Here is a 15,340-nt window from a genome sequence, read left to right as displayed (position 1 = left end):
TTCCTGGAGAAAAAGACTATTACCTACTGTGAAGATAAGTGAAATGATGGGGTATGTAGTGTTTTGGCAAAGAAAATGAGGGTGCAACAAGAGGCCATTTACCAGTGAACTTGAACAAACTGGCTATACCAGGAACATTCCTTTGAAAGTTGCAATCATCTGTGTCTGGATATGATTTGGAAAATTGTATTGGTAGAAAATTTGAAGTATTGGGCTAATTTTGAAATTTATTTCATCATCAGTTCAGTTGACATCTTATTTCTGCATATATGTCCATATAAGCTATGTTTTTATATGTATACATTTCATACAGTTAAGTACAAATGAGCTCTTACCATATCTTTCTCCTCAGATTATTTTATCCCCATTGAGAAGTATCAGTTCAGTCTTTACCCAATATTTATGGAGGGAGTGGGAAAACCGAAGATAATTAATAGTTTCACCCAAGGTAAAAGTTTTATTTTTGGTTTGTTTTCTTTTTACACTGGTGTGTTTTGTAATGTGTTAGAAGTAGTGTTGCCATTGGATTATTTTTTATTTGATATAATAATGGGAGAATTGAATCTTATGTAGAGATATTTATTATAGAGTGGTTCAAAGGAAATAAATTTTTCTCTAAAAACAAAACTGTTACAGTAGTAAATTCATAGGTCTTCTATTTCTAATTAATTTTAATGAACATTTTTATTTATTTATTTTTGTGCTGGTACTGGGGCTTGAATTCAGAGGCTCACACTTTTGCTGGGCTTCTTTTTGTTCAAGGCTTCCACTCTACCACTTTAACCATACCTCTACTTCTGGCTCTTTGCGGGTTAATTGAAGATAAGAGTCTCACAGACTTTTCAACCCATGCAGGCTTGTTTCCTCGGCTCTCAGTCACCTGAGTAGCCAGGATTACATTGGCGCCTGGCTCAATTTTGTTATTTTTAAGTTACTTTTAAATCAAAGCAACTTAGCTAAGTAACTTCAAGAGAGAAGCATTTATCTGATTTTAGAATAAAAATAACTTTAAATTTGTCTGTTCTTTAATAAATATCTCTTGAGCATTGTTTTAATAACTTGGGAGAAGCTCATGAATACAAGTCTCTGCTCTTATGGAGTTTAATTTCCAAGGTTCCAAAATGAGTGAAAGGTAGTATGTAAGTTATATAAAGTACAACGTCAGATACAGATATATGCTTGAAGGAAAATAAAATAATATGAAGGCATATAGTTAATATGTGGTGTTTTAGCTAGGATTGCCAGAAATGGTCTTTTGTTGTTGTTGTTGCTTGTTTTGTTTTGTTTTGTAGAGTTGATGTTTGAGTAAACTCCTGTAGGACTTTGTAGCTCTTCAGGCTAAAGAGTCCGTGTGCCAAGGCCCTGCAGAAATCAGTGCATCTGCAGTGATTTAGATAAAAGAGTGGCAGGTGTTACAGATTGGCTTCGCCAGAAGCAGATAGTGAGACTCATCACATGAACTTAATGGACACGTTTGACTCATGTGATCTATAAATTATCACATGGAGAAACTGAGCAAGCAGATAACTGTGGGAAACAAGTTTGCTACATTTTTAATCTAATATTGAATAAAATGATTATTCATGTGCACATATTTTGTGCTTTTTTATAATTTTGAGACTAATACAGATTTATGATGAAATCAGAAAAAAGTATAATTTTCATACAGAAGTAGCTTAAAATTCCCTTTTGCTCTGAATTGTATAAATGATATTTCTCTTTCAGATGATATCAACAAACACCAGAATGATGCAGGTCTATTTGTAATTGTGCCCATAATTATTTCCTCTTCTGTCTTACTGCTTGGGACATTGCTAATATCACACCAAAGGTATGTATATAGTGTTAATATCATGTATATTGAAGCCTTGCTCTATAACTCAAATCATGAACATTATTCTATATGATATTGTATGTATGTAGTATACAATGAAGTTAGCATAAAAAAAGACTTGTTTTCAGGAAATGATTTTCCACTCTGATTAGACAACATAAAACTCAAGAAAGAATTTAAGGTATATCATTTTTCTCTTTATATGCACACACACACACACACACACACACACACACACACACACACACACACAGAAGAATGAACAGGCTTATAGGAGAAAAATCTAGGTAACATATTCTTGGATGTGGCTAAAAGCTTTTGGAGCTCTTCCGTTTGGATTGAGGGTTTAGTGGTGGTTGCAGGACCTTAAAAGTGGATTTTTGGTGGCGACCGGGAGCTTATTTGCTCTGAGAGAATGGGCCTTGGCTCCAGTCTGCCTGACTGATCAGACAAATGGCCTTGAGTTCTCTGAGCTACTTTTTGTGTCACATCACCCTGTGTTGAGACATCCAGACACATGTCAGGTTTCTGAGGCAACATTTTTCTTCCATCAAAAGAAAAGGAAGGAAGAGTTTAGAAACTGGTTTTACTTTCTAGTCAATTAAGTTGTTGGAGCCAAGTGAGCTGGGCTTCTCTCTACCAACCAGATTCATTTTTCATTTCTTATTTTTGGAGAAAGATGTATGCACAGTATGTAACACAGAACTATTGGCACAGAAACTATTTTTATTGGGACATCAGAGTGGGCTTTTTAATTAGAATATTATTAACTTGTTTCTAGATAGAAGTTCAGTAGAACTCTTTAACTTAAAACTGGTTTGATGGGCTAATGTGTATTCTGTGGGCTCATTAACTGTCAACATACAAAAAAGATTTCAATTCAATGTGTACATTTCTGTGTACAATCCATCTTGATCAGTGTCACTGTTTCCATTACTCTTCCTGCCCATTTATCCCAACCCCATCTGTCTGCACAAGTAATATTTTCAATGTAGGGATTTTCCTGTAATTCTTGATGTCTTATTTTTCCTTTCTAGAATGAAAAAACTGTTTTGGGAAGATGTTCCAAACCCCAAGAATTGTTCCTGGGCACAAGGACTTAATTTTCAGAAGGTCACTCACTTTTTCATTAATTTTTAACCCAGGATATATAAGATCACACCTTAGATGTCATATGACTTTTAGATCCTTTAGTATTTTTTTAAGATTTTAAAGTTTTTATTCAATTCACTTTAATATGGTTTATTATATATTTTTAACAATAGCAGGATATAGGAGGAAGCATATATATGTCTTTCCTCTGTTCAGAGAAGATAATGAAATAAATATTAGATATTAAAGGTCGAAACTGATGGCAAAACCTTTTTTAATGTAAACTATGTTCAGTCAAATGGCTAGTAATCAATATTTTTATCACTATTGTTTTACTCTCCAAAGTTATTTAATAACCTTAAAAGATCAATCTTATCCTCACTACTATCTAAATATGCAATTGCAGTAAAACTTACATATATATATATCTACTTAAGCAAAAGTACCTTATGAAGTACTTAACTATAATAAAATAGTTTGATCCTACTTCTGTAAATGATTTTTTCAGAAAACTCTAGGATTTAATGGATTTTTTCTATTATTGCTTATAATGAGGTAGTTTTTCTACCCCTGAAGCCAGATAGACTCCCAACTCCTCAAACTGGAGATATAAAATGGATTCTTCATGGCAAAACACACAGCTATTAAAACAATAGTTATTTGGAGAACATAATACCATCAATAAATCTTTATTGTTAATAATTTGTGAATATCTTCAGGTTTTTCTTCTGGCTACATGATGATAACAGTCCTCTTAAGCCAGCTCTCCATTGCCTTTCTCTATAGTCTGTTTCCCAGTTGTTTGTGCCCCTGGGCCTTTGTTAGGCCTTAATTTCCTTCTAGATATACCCAGCTTTCCTTCTCAAGGAATATACTGCACTTGGCCCTTCTTTCTCCAAGCCCGTTTTAATTATAAATTTCATGAGAATATTTACCCAGTTAAGTTCCTGAAGCATATTATTGTTTAATGTTCTGAAGACAGTGACTATTTTATTCATCACAAGAACTTGTGAACTTCCTTCTGCTGTGGGCAGTATAGTAAGGTAGGATTCATTAAGTAGTTCCTGGAAATATGAGTGTCCATTTATGCACGGGCAGGTCAGTGAGATACATGCTTCTATATTCCTCTGATTTTTCTCATCGATCTTAGGGTGTTTGTGTCCTCCCCTGAAAAGTGAGGTTAAGGTGAGCTGCAACCTTACTGGTTGTTAATGGAGATTGAAGAAGATGATACTTGTAGCATATAAGGATTTTGATAAGTATTAGTTAAAATTTTACATAACCTATTTTAGTATCATTCAGTTATCCTTGATATAACTATTATGCTCTTGATCTATCTATCTATCTATATCTATCTATCTATCTATCTATCTATCTATCTATCTATCTATCTATCTATCTATCTATCTATCTATCTATCTATCTATCTATCTATCTATCTATCTATCTATATTTTTTGCCAGTCCCAGGGCTTGAACTCAGGGCCTGGGCACTGCCCCTGAGCTTTTTTTGCTCAAGGCTAGTACTCTGCTACTTGAACCACAGCACCACTTCTGGCCTCTTCTGTTTATGTGGCACTGAGGAATCAAACTCAGGGCTTCACGCATACTAGGCAAGCTTTCTACCACTAAGCCACATTCTCAGCCCTATGCTCTTTATTTTATATAAGAGAAACTGAAGTTTACAGTGGCTAGGTAACTTTTTTAGAGCCAATTTGTCTAACTTTGGGGTCTTTCTGTACGGGAGTGACTTTACAATTTTTTGCATGACTCACAGTGAGAACTATGTTTTATCTTCTAACCTCTCACACACATCCATACAGCTATGAAGAAGTGAAAGAAACACACAAAATAATTTTACTACTTACTTGAAATAGAGAACACTATATTTTCAATAGATATTCTCCCCTACTGTCTTACTAGTGAACTGTGTACATATACTTTTTCAATTTTTTTAAGTAATAGGAAATATCAGGGCATGCACTCCAGACAACTGAATAATATATATAGTCATGCTTCCTGAAGCACTGCTGTAAATAGCAGTAATCAGAAACTGTAATAAATGAAAAAAGGAGTTCAAATAATTTAAATCTCCTCCTGTGGGAAAGTGGATAAATAAACTTGTATTTGCTCATGATAATTTACTCATCCATGTACTTTTTCTTGCCTTCTCTTTTCCCCATCCTCCTGCCTACATACCACCTATCTACCTTCCTTCCTTCCTTTCTTTCTTCCTTCCTTCCTTCCTTCCTTTTTTCCTTCCTTCCTTTCCTTCTTTCTTTCTTCCTTTTCTTTCTTATCTTTTTTCTTTCTTTCTCTCCCTTTTTCTTTCCTTTCTCTTTCTCTTTCCCTTCCTTCCTTCCTTCCTTCCTTCCCTTCCTCCCTTCCTTCCTCCCTTCCTCCCTTCTTTCTGTCGCTTCCTCCTCTTCCTCCTCTTCTTTTATGTCTATACTGGGGCTTGAACTCACGGCCTTGGCATTTTCCCTTAGCCTCAGCTCTTTTTGCTAGTTACATGCAGATAAGAGTCCCATGGACTTTTCTGCCCGGGCTGGCTTAGAACTGCAAACTTCAGATCTCAGTCTCCTGATTAGCTAGGATTACAAGTATGAGCCACCACTTTCATTCTTGTTCTATCAAATATGCACTTTCTTAGTACTTCCTATCTTTTTGCTAATACAAAATAAGTATTTCTTTCTATTTTGATGTTCTAAGACTTTAGTGTTACTGGGGCTTGAACTCTGAGCCTTGGCACTGTCCTTGAGCTCCTTTTGCTCAAGGCTAGTGCTCTACCTCTTGAGCCACAGGGCCACTTCCAGATTTTTCTGTGACTAAATGGAGATAACAGTCTTAACGACTTTCCTGCCCTGGCTAGCTTCAAATTACAACCCTCAGATCTCAGCCTCCTGAGTAGTTAATGTTAAGTTTACAGTGCATTTCTAAATTTTAACTTGGTTATCATTTAAGCCTAAGAAATTTTATTATTTCTTTCCCTCCCATTTCTTTGGTTCTATCTTTCTAGTATCTAGATGTTGGATCATCTGTGTACAGCTGTATCTTTTTGTTTTGTATTCTGGTATGTTGCCACCTTCTATTCTTTTAGTACTGTTGTTGGGTGTTTAAATATTAATATTGTTTGCACATTTCTAACTACTATCTTCTTCAGTGTTTTGTTGATTTATGCATGTAAAATTTTCTTAAGTCTTACCATAAATACCAATTGTAGAATTTTTAAATCTCTATGCATTTTTGATTATCTGTAGTTGTACAAAAGGACTTCAATTCACCGTATCTATCCATGAGTACAGTGTAACAGTGTACTTGTTCCGTGTCATCCCTTCTCTTGTTCTCCCTCTGGAGCCCTCCCAGCCCCACAGGTTCTTTATTTCCATGTTCACAAATGTGTATTGAATGTTAGCATGTTTACTTGTAAATTTCTCTTTTCTCCTTTGAATTTTCTGTTTTCATCAGGTCATGTTTTCCTCTTGTTTGTCTTGGCTTTTCTTTTCTGATCTCAGACTCCTCACAAATATCTGGTAATTCTTTTCCTTTTTTTCCCTATGTGAGTGAAGAAGTAGTTAGGTTGACTGGAAGCCCAGGACATACAGACAGAGACTGTCATCCTAGGTGTGCAGTTCTAAGATAGTTCTATCTCATGGCTGATCTCATGCTGTTTCTCCATTGCTCTAGAGAACAAATACCCAATTTGGATATGGAGGGTATTCTTTTAAGAAGGCTCTTCTGTGTTCAGCAGAGTCAAATAGTCTGAGCTTCCTTTAGGCCTGTTTTCAGCCTCAAGTATCCCTCCCTCTCTCCCTCCCTCCCCTCCCTCCCTCCCTCCCTCCCTCCCTCCCTCCCTCCCTTCCTCCCTCCCTCCCTTCCTCCCTCCCTTCCTTCCTCCCTCCCTCCCTTCCTTCCTCCCTCCCCCCCTCCCTCCCTTCCTCCCTCCCTCCCTCCCTCCCTTCCTTCCTCCCTCCCCCCTCCCTCCCTCCCTCCCTCCCTCCCTCCCTCCCTCCCTCCCTTCCTTCCTCCCTTCCTTCCTTCCTTCCTTCCTTCCTTCCTTCCTTCCTTCCTTCCTTCCTTCCTTCCTTCCTTCCTTCCTTCCTTCCTTCCTTCCTTCCTTCCTTCCTTCCTGTGTATGTGTTTTACCAGCAATTTCTCCACTCACCCCTTCCACTTACTCGGCAGGTGCAGTCTACTCTGAGTGTTTTATGGTTCTCTGTTTTCTTTGCTCACTTTCTTTGAATTATACTCTTGTTGTTGTTGTTGTTTGTTGTTGTTGTTGTTCTTCTTCTTCTCTTCTCTTCTCTTGCACAAAGTGGTTACAAATGTGTAAATCAGGCTTTTATTCTTCTCTTGGTTTTTCTACTTTATTACTCATCTCTAATTTGTCTTATGTTGGATTAACGAAATCTGTCCTTGGAGTATAATATTATGATATCCTGTAAGAAAAGGAAAAAACAACTATATTTCCAATCCTTTCCTAAAAGGATGCACTACAGTCACGTAAACACAGAATTTATAATCCATCACTATGGCTGACAGGAAATGCTTTGAAATATTTTTCTTTTGTATATTGAGCATTTTTTAAAAAAATTTGAGCTCTTATTTTGTTTCATTTTATCTAAACAGAGAACGGACATTCTTTGAAGTCTAATCATGATCACTACAGATGAACCCAGTGTTCCAACTTTCCAACAGTCCATAGACTATTAGAAGATTTTTACATTTTGAAGAAGGGGAGAAAATTTAAACAAACAAACAAAAATAATGGTTGAACTATCAAGGACTAACATATACTGTACTTAAAAGAGATGTGTAAATTTGGAGTTCTGCTATAGATTTGAATCCAGCTTAGTTGGGATGTAGAGTTCATTTTCAAATTTATCTGAAGCTTGAAAGTAATATTGATGGTTTCTGGATTTGAGGTCTCATTTCCTAATCATAAAACATTTAAAAAAATTATGACTGTTGCTGTCATGAAACATCCATTAGATGAGCTATAGCTAAGTGAACTCCAAAACTGCAACTTCTGATACATATCCTTAGAAACAGAATGATTCCAACTACAGAATGCAGTGAAAATATTTAGTTTAAATTCTTATGTCCCCAAATTTCCACGTTAAATTACTTTATGGAAACTTGAACCTACAATTGGATACATTTGTGTGGCTTTTTTCGTGTCTTGTAGATTTTTTTTGGTATCTAACTTAGATCAATCTAGAAATTTCTGTTTTCAATAGCTGTGAAAATGGCATTACATGATATTTGAAGAAAGCCAGATGTTTTTTGTGCTGGTCCCAGGCCAGTGAAGTTAGAATTCTTATAAGAATAACTCTATATATTCAGGTTAGATTCTGCAGCTCAAAAGAGAGCATCAGCCTCCAGTCCAGCCTTCTTGGGTAATTCCTGCCTAAATCTAATTTGTATCCACTGAGCTATTCAAGAGTTTTGGCAGGCAGGAAAGTGTGTAATGGTATAAAGAAGAGACACTCTTTGACATTTTTACAAATAGTTCATAGTGAGTATTCTTTTACTTCACAAAAGACCACTCACCAGAGCACAATTAGCATATCAACTGTACTCTGCTGCTCACAGTCAAACAAAATCAAATTTATGAACCCAAATAATATTGAACTTTAGCCAGATGCATGAATCACTTATATTAGATTTATTCAATGTTTTATTTGGATGTGGAAAAAAAACCCTCAGAGGAATGTGTTTTTCTCCGTTGACTATTAACAGATGTCATTGGAATGGAAAATCTGAGAGTGGAATTATAAAAAGATTTTAAAAATTCTTACCAGCTGAATGAATGTTTAATATGTCCCCCCAAATTAAATGCATAGAGTGAAATCTTTTTAATTTTTGTTGTTTTTTTTACATAGTTGTACAAAGGATATGCCAGTTAACAAAGCAGTTTATAAATGCAATGCAGCTTGATCAGTGTCACTTCAAATGACTTTTTTTTGGAATAAACATACTTTTAATAGTGTTGTGACCCTTAGCAAAATATATTTTAGTAATATAGGGGTTTGATTTCTTAGTGAAATTTTCCACCTGAATGCATTTGAAGAAATGCATAGTATTTGATTCCAACAATTATTTGCCCATACTGAGGTTTTAGGGAGCATAGATGTAACAAGTCATTTGAAGATCACTTATGAGTTGGACTGTATATTATGGGTAATTTTCTGTGCACTTTTATTTTGTCTTTATGTTGATAAAAACCTAATTCCTTTATTTGGTATTCTTAATTTCTAAGTTCATTTAACATTTTAAGATAATTCTATGCACACATAAATAGTTGAATCCTTTAGGGGAAAAAGTGAACAAGCAAATATTTGAAGGAAATAAGAAATCTCTTGATTTCTGTCAGAAAGTAGGCATATAAAGTATTTGCTGTTCATGTATTATACTGATAGAATAACAAAAAAATTGTATTAATAAATTTTGTTACCAGGCAGTATTTTAATACTTACATAAGTGTACTGCATTATAGTTTTGTATATTTATTCTTTTTGTTTTAATTGCTAATATATTTCACTTAAAAGTTTCAAGCTGCTAAATAAGTTGTATTTTTGTATGGAATGTACTAGCCATGATGAAGAACAGTTGAAATGCCATCATCTCAAACAATAAGCCTGATCTATTAGCTGAATAATTGTCATGCTATTGTTAGCTTAATCATTAGCTTACTAAGTCACGCTATTAGCTTAAAAATTGTAAAATTCAAAAGCTAAAATGTATATGTGATATACAAACTGAACACATTTCCTATTTAGTTGTGTTAATTTTTCAATGTGATGTATCCATAGTATTTTTTATTTTGCATTTTTTTCAGCATGTTTCCATTGTATGGATTGACTTTTCTGCCAACAGGTTCTTGTTTTGTAGCTGTTTGGCAGGATTTTTGTTGTGATGTAACCATCAATCCTATAATATATATGATGTACATTTGTCTTGTGTGTTTGTCTTCATTCCATGTGTTCCATAATCTATATTTTATAGGAAGTTGTTTACAAGGAAGAACAGTTTATAAGTCTTGTCATCTCTTTCGCCATCATTGATTTCAACAAATAGGTATTATTAGTGCTGATTTTCATAGTCTCAAGGAGATTCTTGTTACCACGTAAGGAAGGTATGTTCTTAATAGTCACTGTTATTTTAACTTCATGCCATATCTTATGTCCTAAAATAGTTGTTTTGACTATCTTTGGACAAATTACTTCTTTGATTTTATTTTGATGTGTTTTTTTCTACTCGGGGTTTAAAATTTCAGTTGTGGAAATGAAAGATAATATAAAAAAATATAAGGAATTCTTCAGATGATAAGATTTTCCAGTTATAGAAACCCATCTGTATTGAGCTTAGTGCTTTCAGACACAATCACATGAAGTAGTGTTGAACTCTCTTTTTTTGTTTTGTTTTGTTTTTTCCTTTTTCTTTTTCTTTTTTTGTCAGTCCTGGGGCCTGAACTCCGAGCCTTGGTGCTGTTCCTCAGCTCTTCATCTCAAGGCTATTGCTCTACCACTTGAGCCATAGCACCACTTCCGACTTCATTTTTTTATGTGGTGCTGAGGAATTGAACCCAGGGCCTCATGCATGCAAGGCAAGCACCCTACCACTAAGCCACCTTCTCAGTCCCATGAACTCAGTTTTACTGAAGCAATTGATTACTATGCTTGTTGGTGTTCATAGCGTTACATTTCCTAATTCTGTCTTGTCTTACTTTTTAAGCATTTAAACTGTTACCCTCATGACTTTGAATATATCTCCTTTAGTTCCCAGATAGTCCCCAAATTTGTGATTGACTTCTGTCCCTAATTCTTAACCTTACACACGTGCATTTTGGCAAGCCTGACCTAATGAAGCAAACGATTTTTAATATAATTGAGCATTAAAATATATCTTTTCTTTTAGCCTGAAACATTTGAACATCTTTTTACCAAGCATACAGGATCCTTGACAGTTGGTCCTCTCCTTCTGGAGCCTGAAACCATTTCAGAAGATATCAGTGTCGATACATCATGGAAAAACAAAGAAGAGGTGGTGCCGGCAACTGTGGTCTCACTCTTCCTGACCACTCCAGATCTTGAGAAGGGTTCGAGTTGCACCAGTGACCCGTGCCATAGTGCTAACTTCTCAGAAATGGAGAGTGCAGAGATCACCTGCGAGGATGACAGCCAGAGCCAGCCCTCTGTAAAATATGCAATGCTGCTAAGCAGTTCAAAATCAAGTGAGATGGACGAAGAACCAGGACCTCTACTGAGTTCTGTCAGCAAGAGTTTCTCTAGCAAGAGCTCTCCAGTGAAAGATTCTTTCTCTGATAGCTCCTGGGAGGGAGACACCCAGGCAGTTTTTATATTACCAGATCAGCAACCTGAAATGATTTCATCCCCCATTTCGTTATCAGGATTGGAAGAGCTTTTGGAACTGGAGAGAACCTTCCCTGAAGAAAGTCATAGTGAAAAGTCTGTTTACTATTTAGGGATCACCTCAGTGAAAAAAAGAGAGAATGATGTGTTTCTGACAGAGGAATCAGCAGTACTGTGTCCGTTCCCAGCCCACTGCTTATTCAGTGATATCAGAGTCCTCCGGGACAGTTGTTCACGTTTTGTCGAAAATAATTTCAGCTTGGGAACTTCTGGTAAGGAGAGTTTTGTATCATACATGCCCCAATTTCAAACATGTTCCACTCAGACTCATAAGATAATGGAAAATAAGATGTGTGACCTAACTGTGTAATTTCTGTGAAGACTTCAGGTGTGTGTTACAGGATGTCATAGGAGTATAACATACTCTCTTATAGTTGTGGCTGGGGAGAGAAGAAAGAAAATGATCAGTCTAACTTGAAAATCATTGTTACCAAATGATTCATATCTGCTTTTTCTGTCAGTAATGTAGACATAAGAAAATGTGAGAAACATTTTGTGAGCCTAGCAATGCCTACAAACTCTTTGAGTCTATATTTACAAAGTAGAAATAAGTTGAGTACCATTGTTTGTGAACATTAGACCTGTGTAGAGAACCAACCCTCTGTATTATACTCACATCTAAAAGAAGGCTTCAAACTAATATTTGTGAGCTATGATTGTCTCAAAGATGTGTTTAGTTTACCTTAAGTTGTTTCTATATTGTGTTAATTCACACATCTACATGCACCTACACATTTATACTTAATAGGGATCCTTATGTGTTTTTGAAAGTATGTGATGTTTTTGTATTATGTGCCATCAGATTAGGTGATTTGAAGTAGGTGGTGCTTCATTAAATGTCAGATATAAATACCAAATTTAGCTCTGGGATAAGAGGTTACACTTTTGAGAACTTAACAAATTAGGTAATCATTTCTATACCAAATTCAAGATACATTCCATAGAAAGAAAATAGAATGGCGATATATATACTCTAAATCAGATAATTGCTACAATAATTATATTAGACATTTATATTCTTAGAATGCTACCCAATTCTGCCTGAAGATTAGGCTATTCAGTTGTCCAGAGTCTCAGAGTTAATAGGGCAATACCAGAATTCAGATTTAAACTCACATATTTTTCATGCTACTGAGTATGTTTGTAGCATGCCTTATAATACCACCTATTAATAAAACTGACTTGTAACAATAAGAAGCTAGCAAGGAAAAAATAAATGACTGCATCAAGAATTAAATGCAGCTTGCACAAATTCCCCCTTTGGCTTTAAGACTGACTACAAATTATAGATTTCAGTTTTAGCTATGACAAGACAATTCAGTGGCCGTATATTAGGGAGCAAACTAGATTTAGAAACCTGCACTTTAGATATTTAGTGACAAGAAGCTCAAGACTATTCATACCACCAAAAAAAATGGGTTAGTGATTAGGAATATGCTTAGGGTTGCTAAGCATCAACAGATCTGTACTTACACTGACACTGGATTCTGCTGATTTGCTATTACCTAAGTATATCCCTGTATGCAATTTTTATTCCAGTTACAGCTTTATGAATTGAACAGTTCCAAAAATCAAGAAAGATCCCCAATTAAAAGGTTTTCTATATATTTTGTGGTTATTTGCCCTTCAAAAGTTATTATACTTGTCTCACAATGTCATCATTATTAAAATGTCTCAGAATTTCATATACTCAACTCATTGATCCTCTTACCAAGAAAAGGTGTAGGACTTATCACAACTCACTAGTGAGTGTGACAACACAACTTTAGCTCTCTGTAAAGATAAGGGAAGAAGACAGTGCTTTCTTTCACTGAGATTCAGAAAGTTTAGAGGTTCAGGAGCAAATGACTACACACATAGAATTTTGAATTTAGAGCTTAATTGAAGTTCTAGTATAGAAAAGGCAAAGAATTAGGCCTACGGATTGGGTGATTCAAGCGGCAAAGCATCTTAGATGAGATATAGGATTAAATTTTGTACTACTTTGGTAGTAATTGGAGATTAATTACTGAGCACTGCCACTGAAACAGAGTCTATTGTGGACGAGGACCCAGAGCAACCAGAGAGGGAAACAGATAGATGTTCCAGTCAGTTCAAATGCTGTGGCTGTGTGTACTCTATAGCCATCTCAGGAAGCCAGTACTACTGTAGTGCTTCAGGTCTCAGTTAAAGGAATTTAATGATCACACACAGATCATACTGGTGCAGGTTCAGCACCAAAAATAAGTCAGTCAACAAACAGTAAAGGACTTCTGAAATACTAAGGCACTTTGTTTCAGAATGCGGACTGAATTGGTATAGTCTGGCCTACCCACATAGATTTAGATCTATGCAGTATGTTTGACTTCTGGTTTCCTCTTTTACAGTTGACCTCACAACTATGTCTTACTGGGTCTTCGTGAAAATTATCTGCTCTGTAAAAGTAGATTTTTATAAAGTTTAAGGCAAATTTGTGGTATTTGATAGTTTAGAATAGTCAAATATTCGCCTTCTCTTCTGAGAACTTGCATTAAATATGGTATTTGTGTTATTTATTCATTTATCTATAAAATTCCTTCCTCACTTTTGGTACTGGAGAATGAGCCCATGGCTTTACACATGTCTAACAAGTACTCAGCCCACTGAGTGATCCCTCTATCCTTGGACTTTTTAACTTACGATAAATGTAGAAATTAGGATATTTTAAGACCTAAAATTGCCACACAAGCTACTCTTCAGTTTCTTTTAATCTGAACCTCTTCAAAAGAAACTGAAAAAATTAATCATTGGAGTTTCAAGTTAAAACAGATTGCTTGAAGATTAATCATGTGCCATTAGCAAGAATAGAATGTTTCCTAGCTTCAAACCCCCAAGAGCCAAATTGAGAAAACATAAAGCAGTCCTTACCGAGAGCAAGAGCCATGTGTTGGAGCTCTATGTCCCATTTAAGGATGACGCACATGTTCACAAGAAGTACAAAAATAGGTAGGCTTTGCTGTGCAAACCTATTAAGAAAATAGAAAGATTTGCACAAATTCCCTAAACCAGTGGGAGGTTGTAGACTTAAAATAAGGATTAATAACCCTAGTTAGGACATTCTTCTACTTCCTTTTACCCTTTTCCAAATACAACCAAATCATATTTTCAAATATCAAATATGGTCCCATCCTTTAGTAATATTGATAACTATCAGTTGGGTACCAGTGGCCCATGCCTGTAGTCCCAGATCACCAGGAGACTGAGATGTGAGGATTACCATTGGTAGCAGCCCAGGCAGGCAACCTTGAGACTCTTTTTTTTTTTTTTTAATCTCCAGTTAACAAACAGGAAGTCAGAAATGACACTGTGGTTCAAGTTGTAGAGTCCTAAGCTTGAATAGAAAAAGTTAAGAGACAGTGCCTAGGCTCTAAGTTCAAGTCCTATTACTGGTGAGCATGAGTGTGTGTGTGTGTGTGTGTGTGTGTGTGAGAGAGAGAGAGAGAGAGAGAGAGAGAGAGAGAGAGAGAGGGAGGGAGGGAGGGAGAGAGAGAGAGAGAGGAGAGAGAGAGAAAGACTGAGACTATTGATAGTAACTATCAAGTGTTGAAGGAAAATAAGCTTTAGGCTTTTTATTTATTTTTTTAAATTGTGAAAATACTGTACAGAGGGGTTACAATTACATGGGATGGGCAAGATAATGAGTACATTTCTTATCAAGCATTGTAGCCTCCGGCTTTTAAGAGTTGGGCACACAGGTTCCCATATAACACACACTGCAAACATAAAGTTCTGTGCCACCTAGAGGGCAGATTCAGAATGACTTCTTTCTACATTATTTCCTGTAGTCTTAAAAAATTATTTTTTTTCTTTTACTTCACTTCTCTGAGGTTCTTCTGGGAAGTTACCTTAACAAACTTTTCTGAAGTATTCATTATTGAGAACATGCATTATCAGGTTTCCAAATACAAATTTAACATTTTCTACTATGATGAAGCTAGGTAGCATTTTGTACATGGAGTTAT

General features: G+C 35.7%; 2 protein-coding genes and 1 long non-coding RNA gene across 4 annotated transcripts in view; 2 read left to right on the top strand and 1 right to left on the bottom strand.

Annotated features, from left to right (window-relative positions):
* Window positions 1–9,883, top strand: part of LOC138829472 (leptin receptor-like) — a 67,023-nt gene extending 57,140 nt beyond the window's left edge. For both annotated transcript variants that reach the window (XM_070025819.1, XM_070025820.1), the window contains exons 16-19: window positions 353–448; window positions 1,726–1,831; window positions 2,872–2,947; window positions 7,555–9,883. In XM_070025819.1, the coding sequence (XP_069881920.1) occupies window positions 353–448; window positions 1,726–1,831; window positions 2,872–2,947; window positions 7,555–7,572 (296 nt within the window). In that variant the 3' untranslated portion in view covers window positions 7,573–9,883. The remainder of the gene's footprint in view (window positions 1–352; window positions 449–1,725; window positions 1,832–2,871; window positions 2,948–7,554) is intronic.
* Window positions 3,685–15,340, bottom strand: part of LOC138829474 (uncharacterized) — a 33,972-nt gene continuing 22,316 nt past the window's right edge. Inside the window, exons 2-4 of the long non-coding RNA XR_011372613.1 lie at window positions 7,104–7,364; window positions 6,350–6,480; window positions 3,685–4,093 (exon numbers count right to left, since the gene is read on the bottom strand). This is a non-coding gene — a long non-coding RNA (uncharacterized lncRNA). The remainder of the gene's footprint in view (window positions 4,094–6,349; window positions 6,481–7,103; window positions 7,365–15,340) is intronic.
* On the top strand, window positions 7,833–14,647 carry LOC138829444 (leptin receptor-like). The gene is made up of 2 exons (XM_070025747.1): window positions 7,833–7,850; window positions 10,846–14,647. The coding sequence occupies exons 1-2, from the start codon at window positions 7,833–7,835 to the stop codon at window positions 11,668–11,670; spliced, it is 843 nt and encodes a 280-aa protein (XP_069881848.1). The 3' UTR covers window positions 11,671–14,647.

Source organism: Dipodomys merriami, unplaced genomic scaffold, assembly GCF_024711535.1.
Source record: "Dipodomys merriami isolate MVZ:Mamm:240054 unplaced genomic scaffold, mDipMer1.0.p SCAF_172, whole genome shotgun sequence".
Classification (NCBI taxonomy): Eukaryota; Metazoa; Chordata; class Mammalia; order Rodentia; family Heteromyidae; genus Dipodomys; species Dipodomys merriami.
The sequence above is the reverse complement of the archived record's forward strand: the minus strand, read 5'-3'. Positions and strand labels throughout refer to the sequence as shown.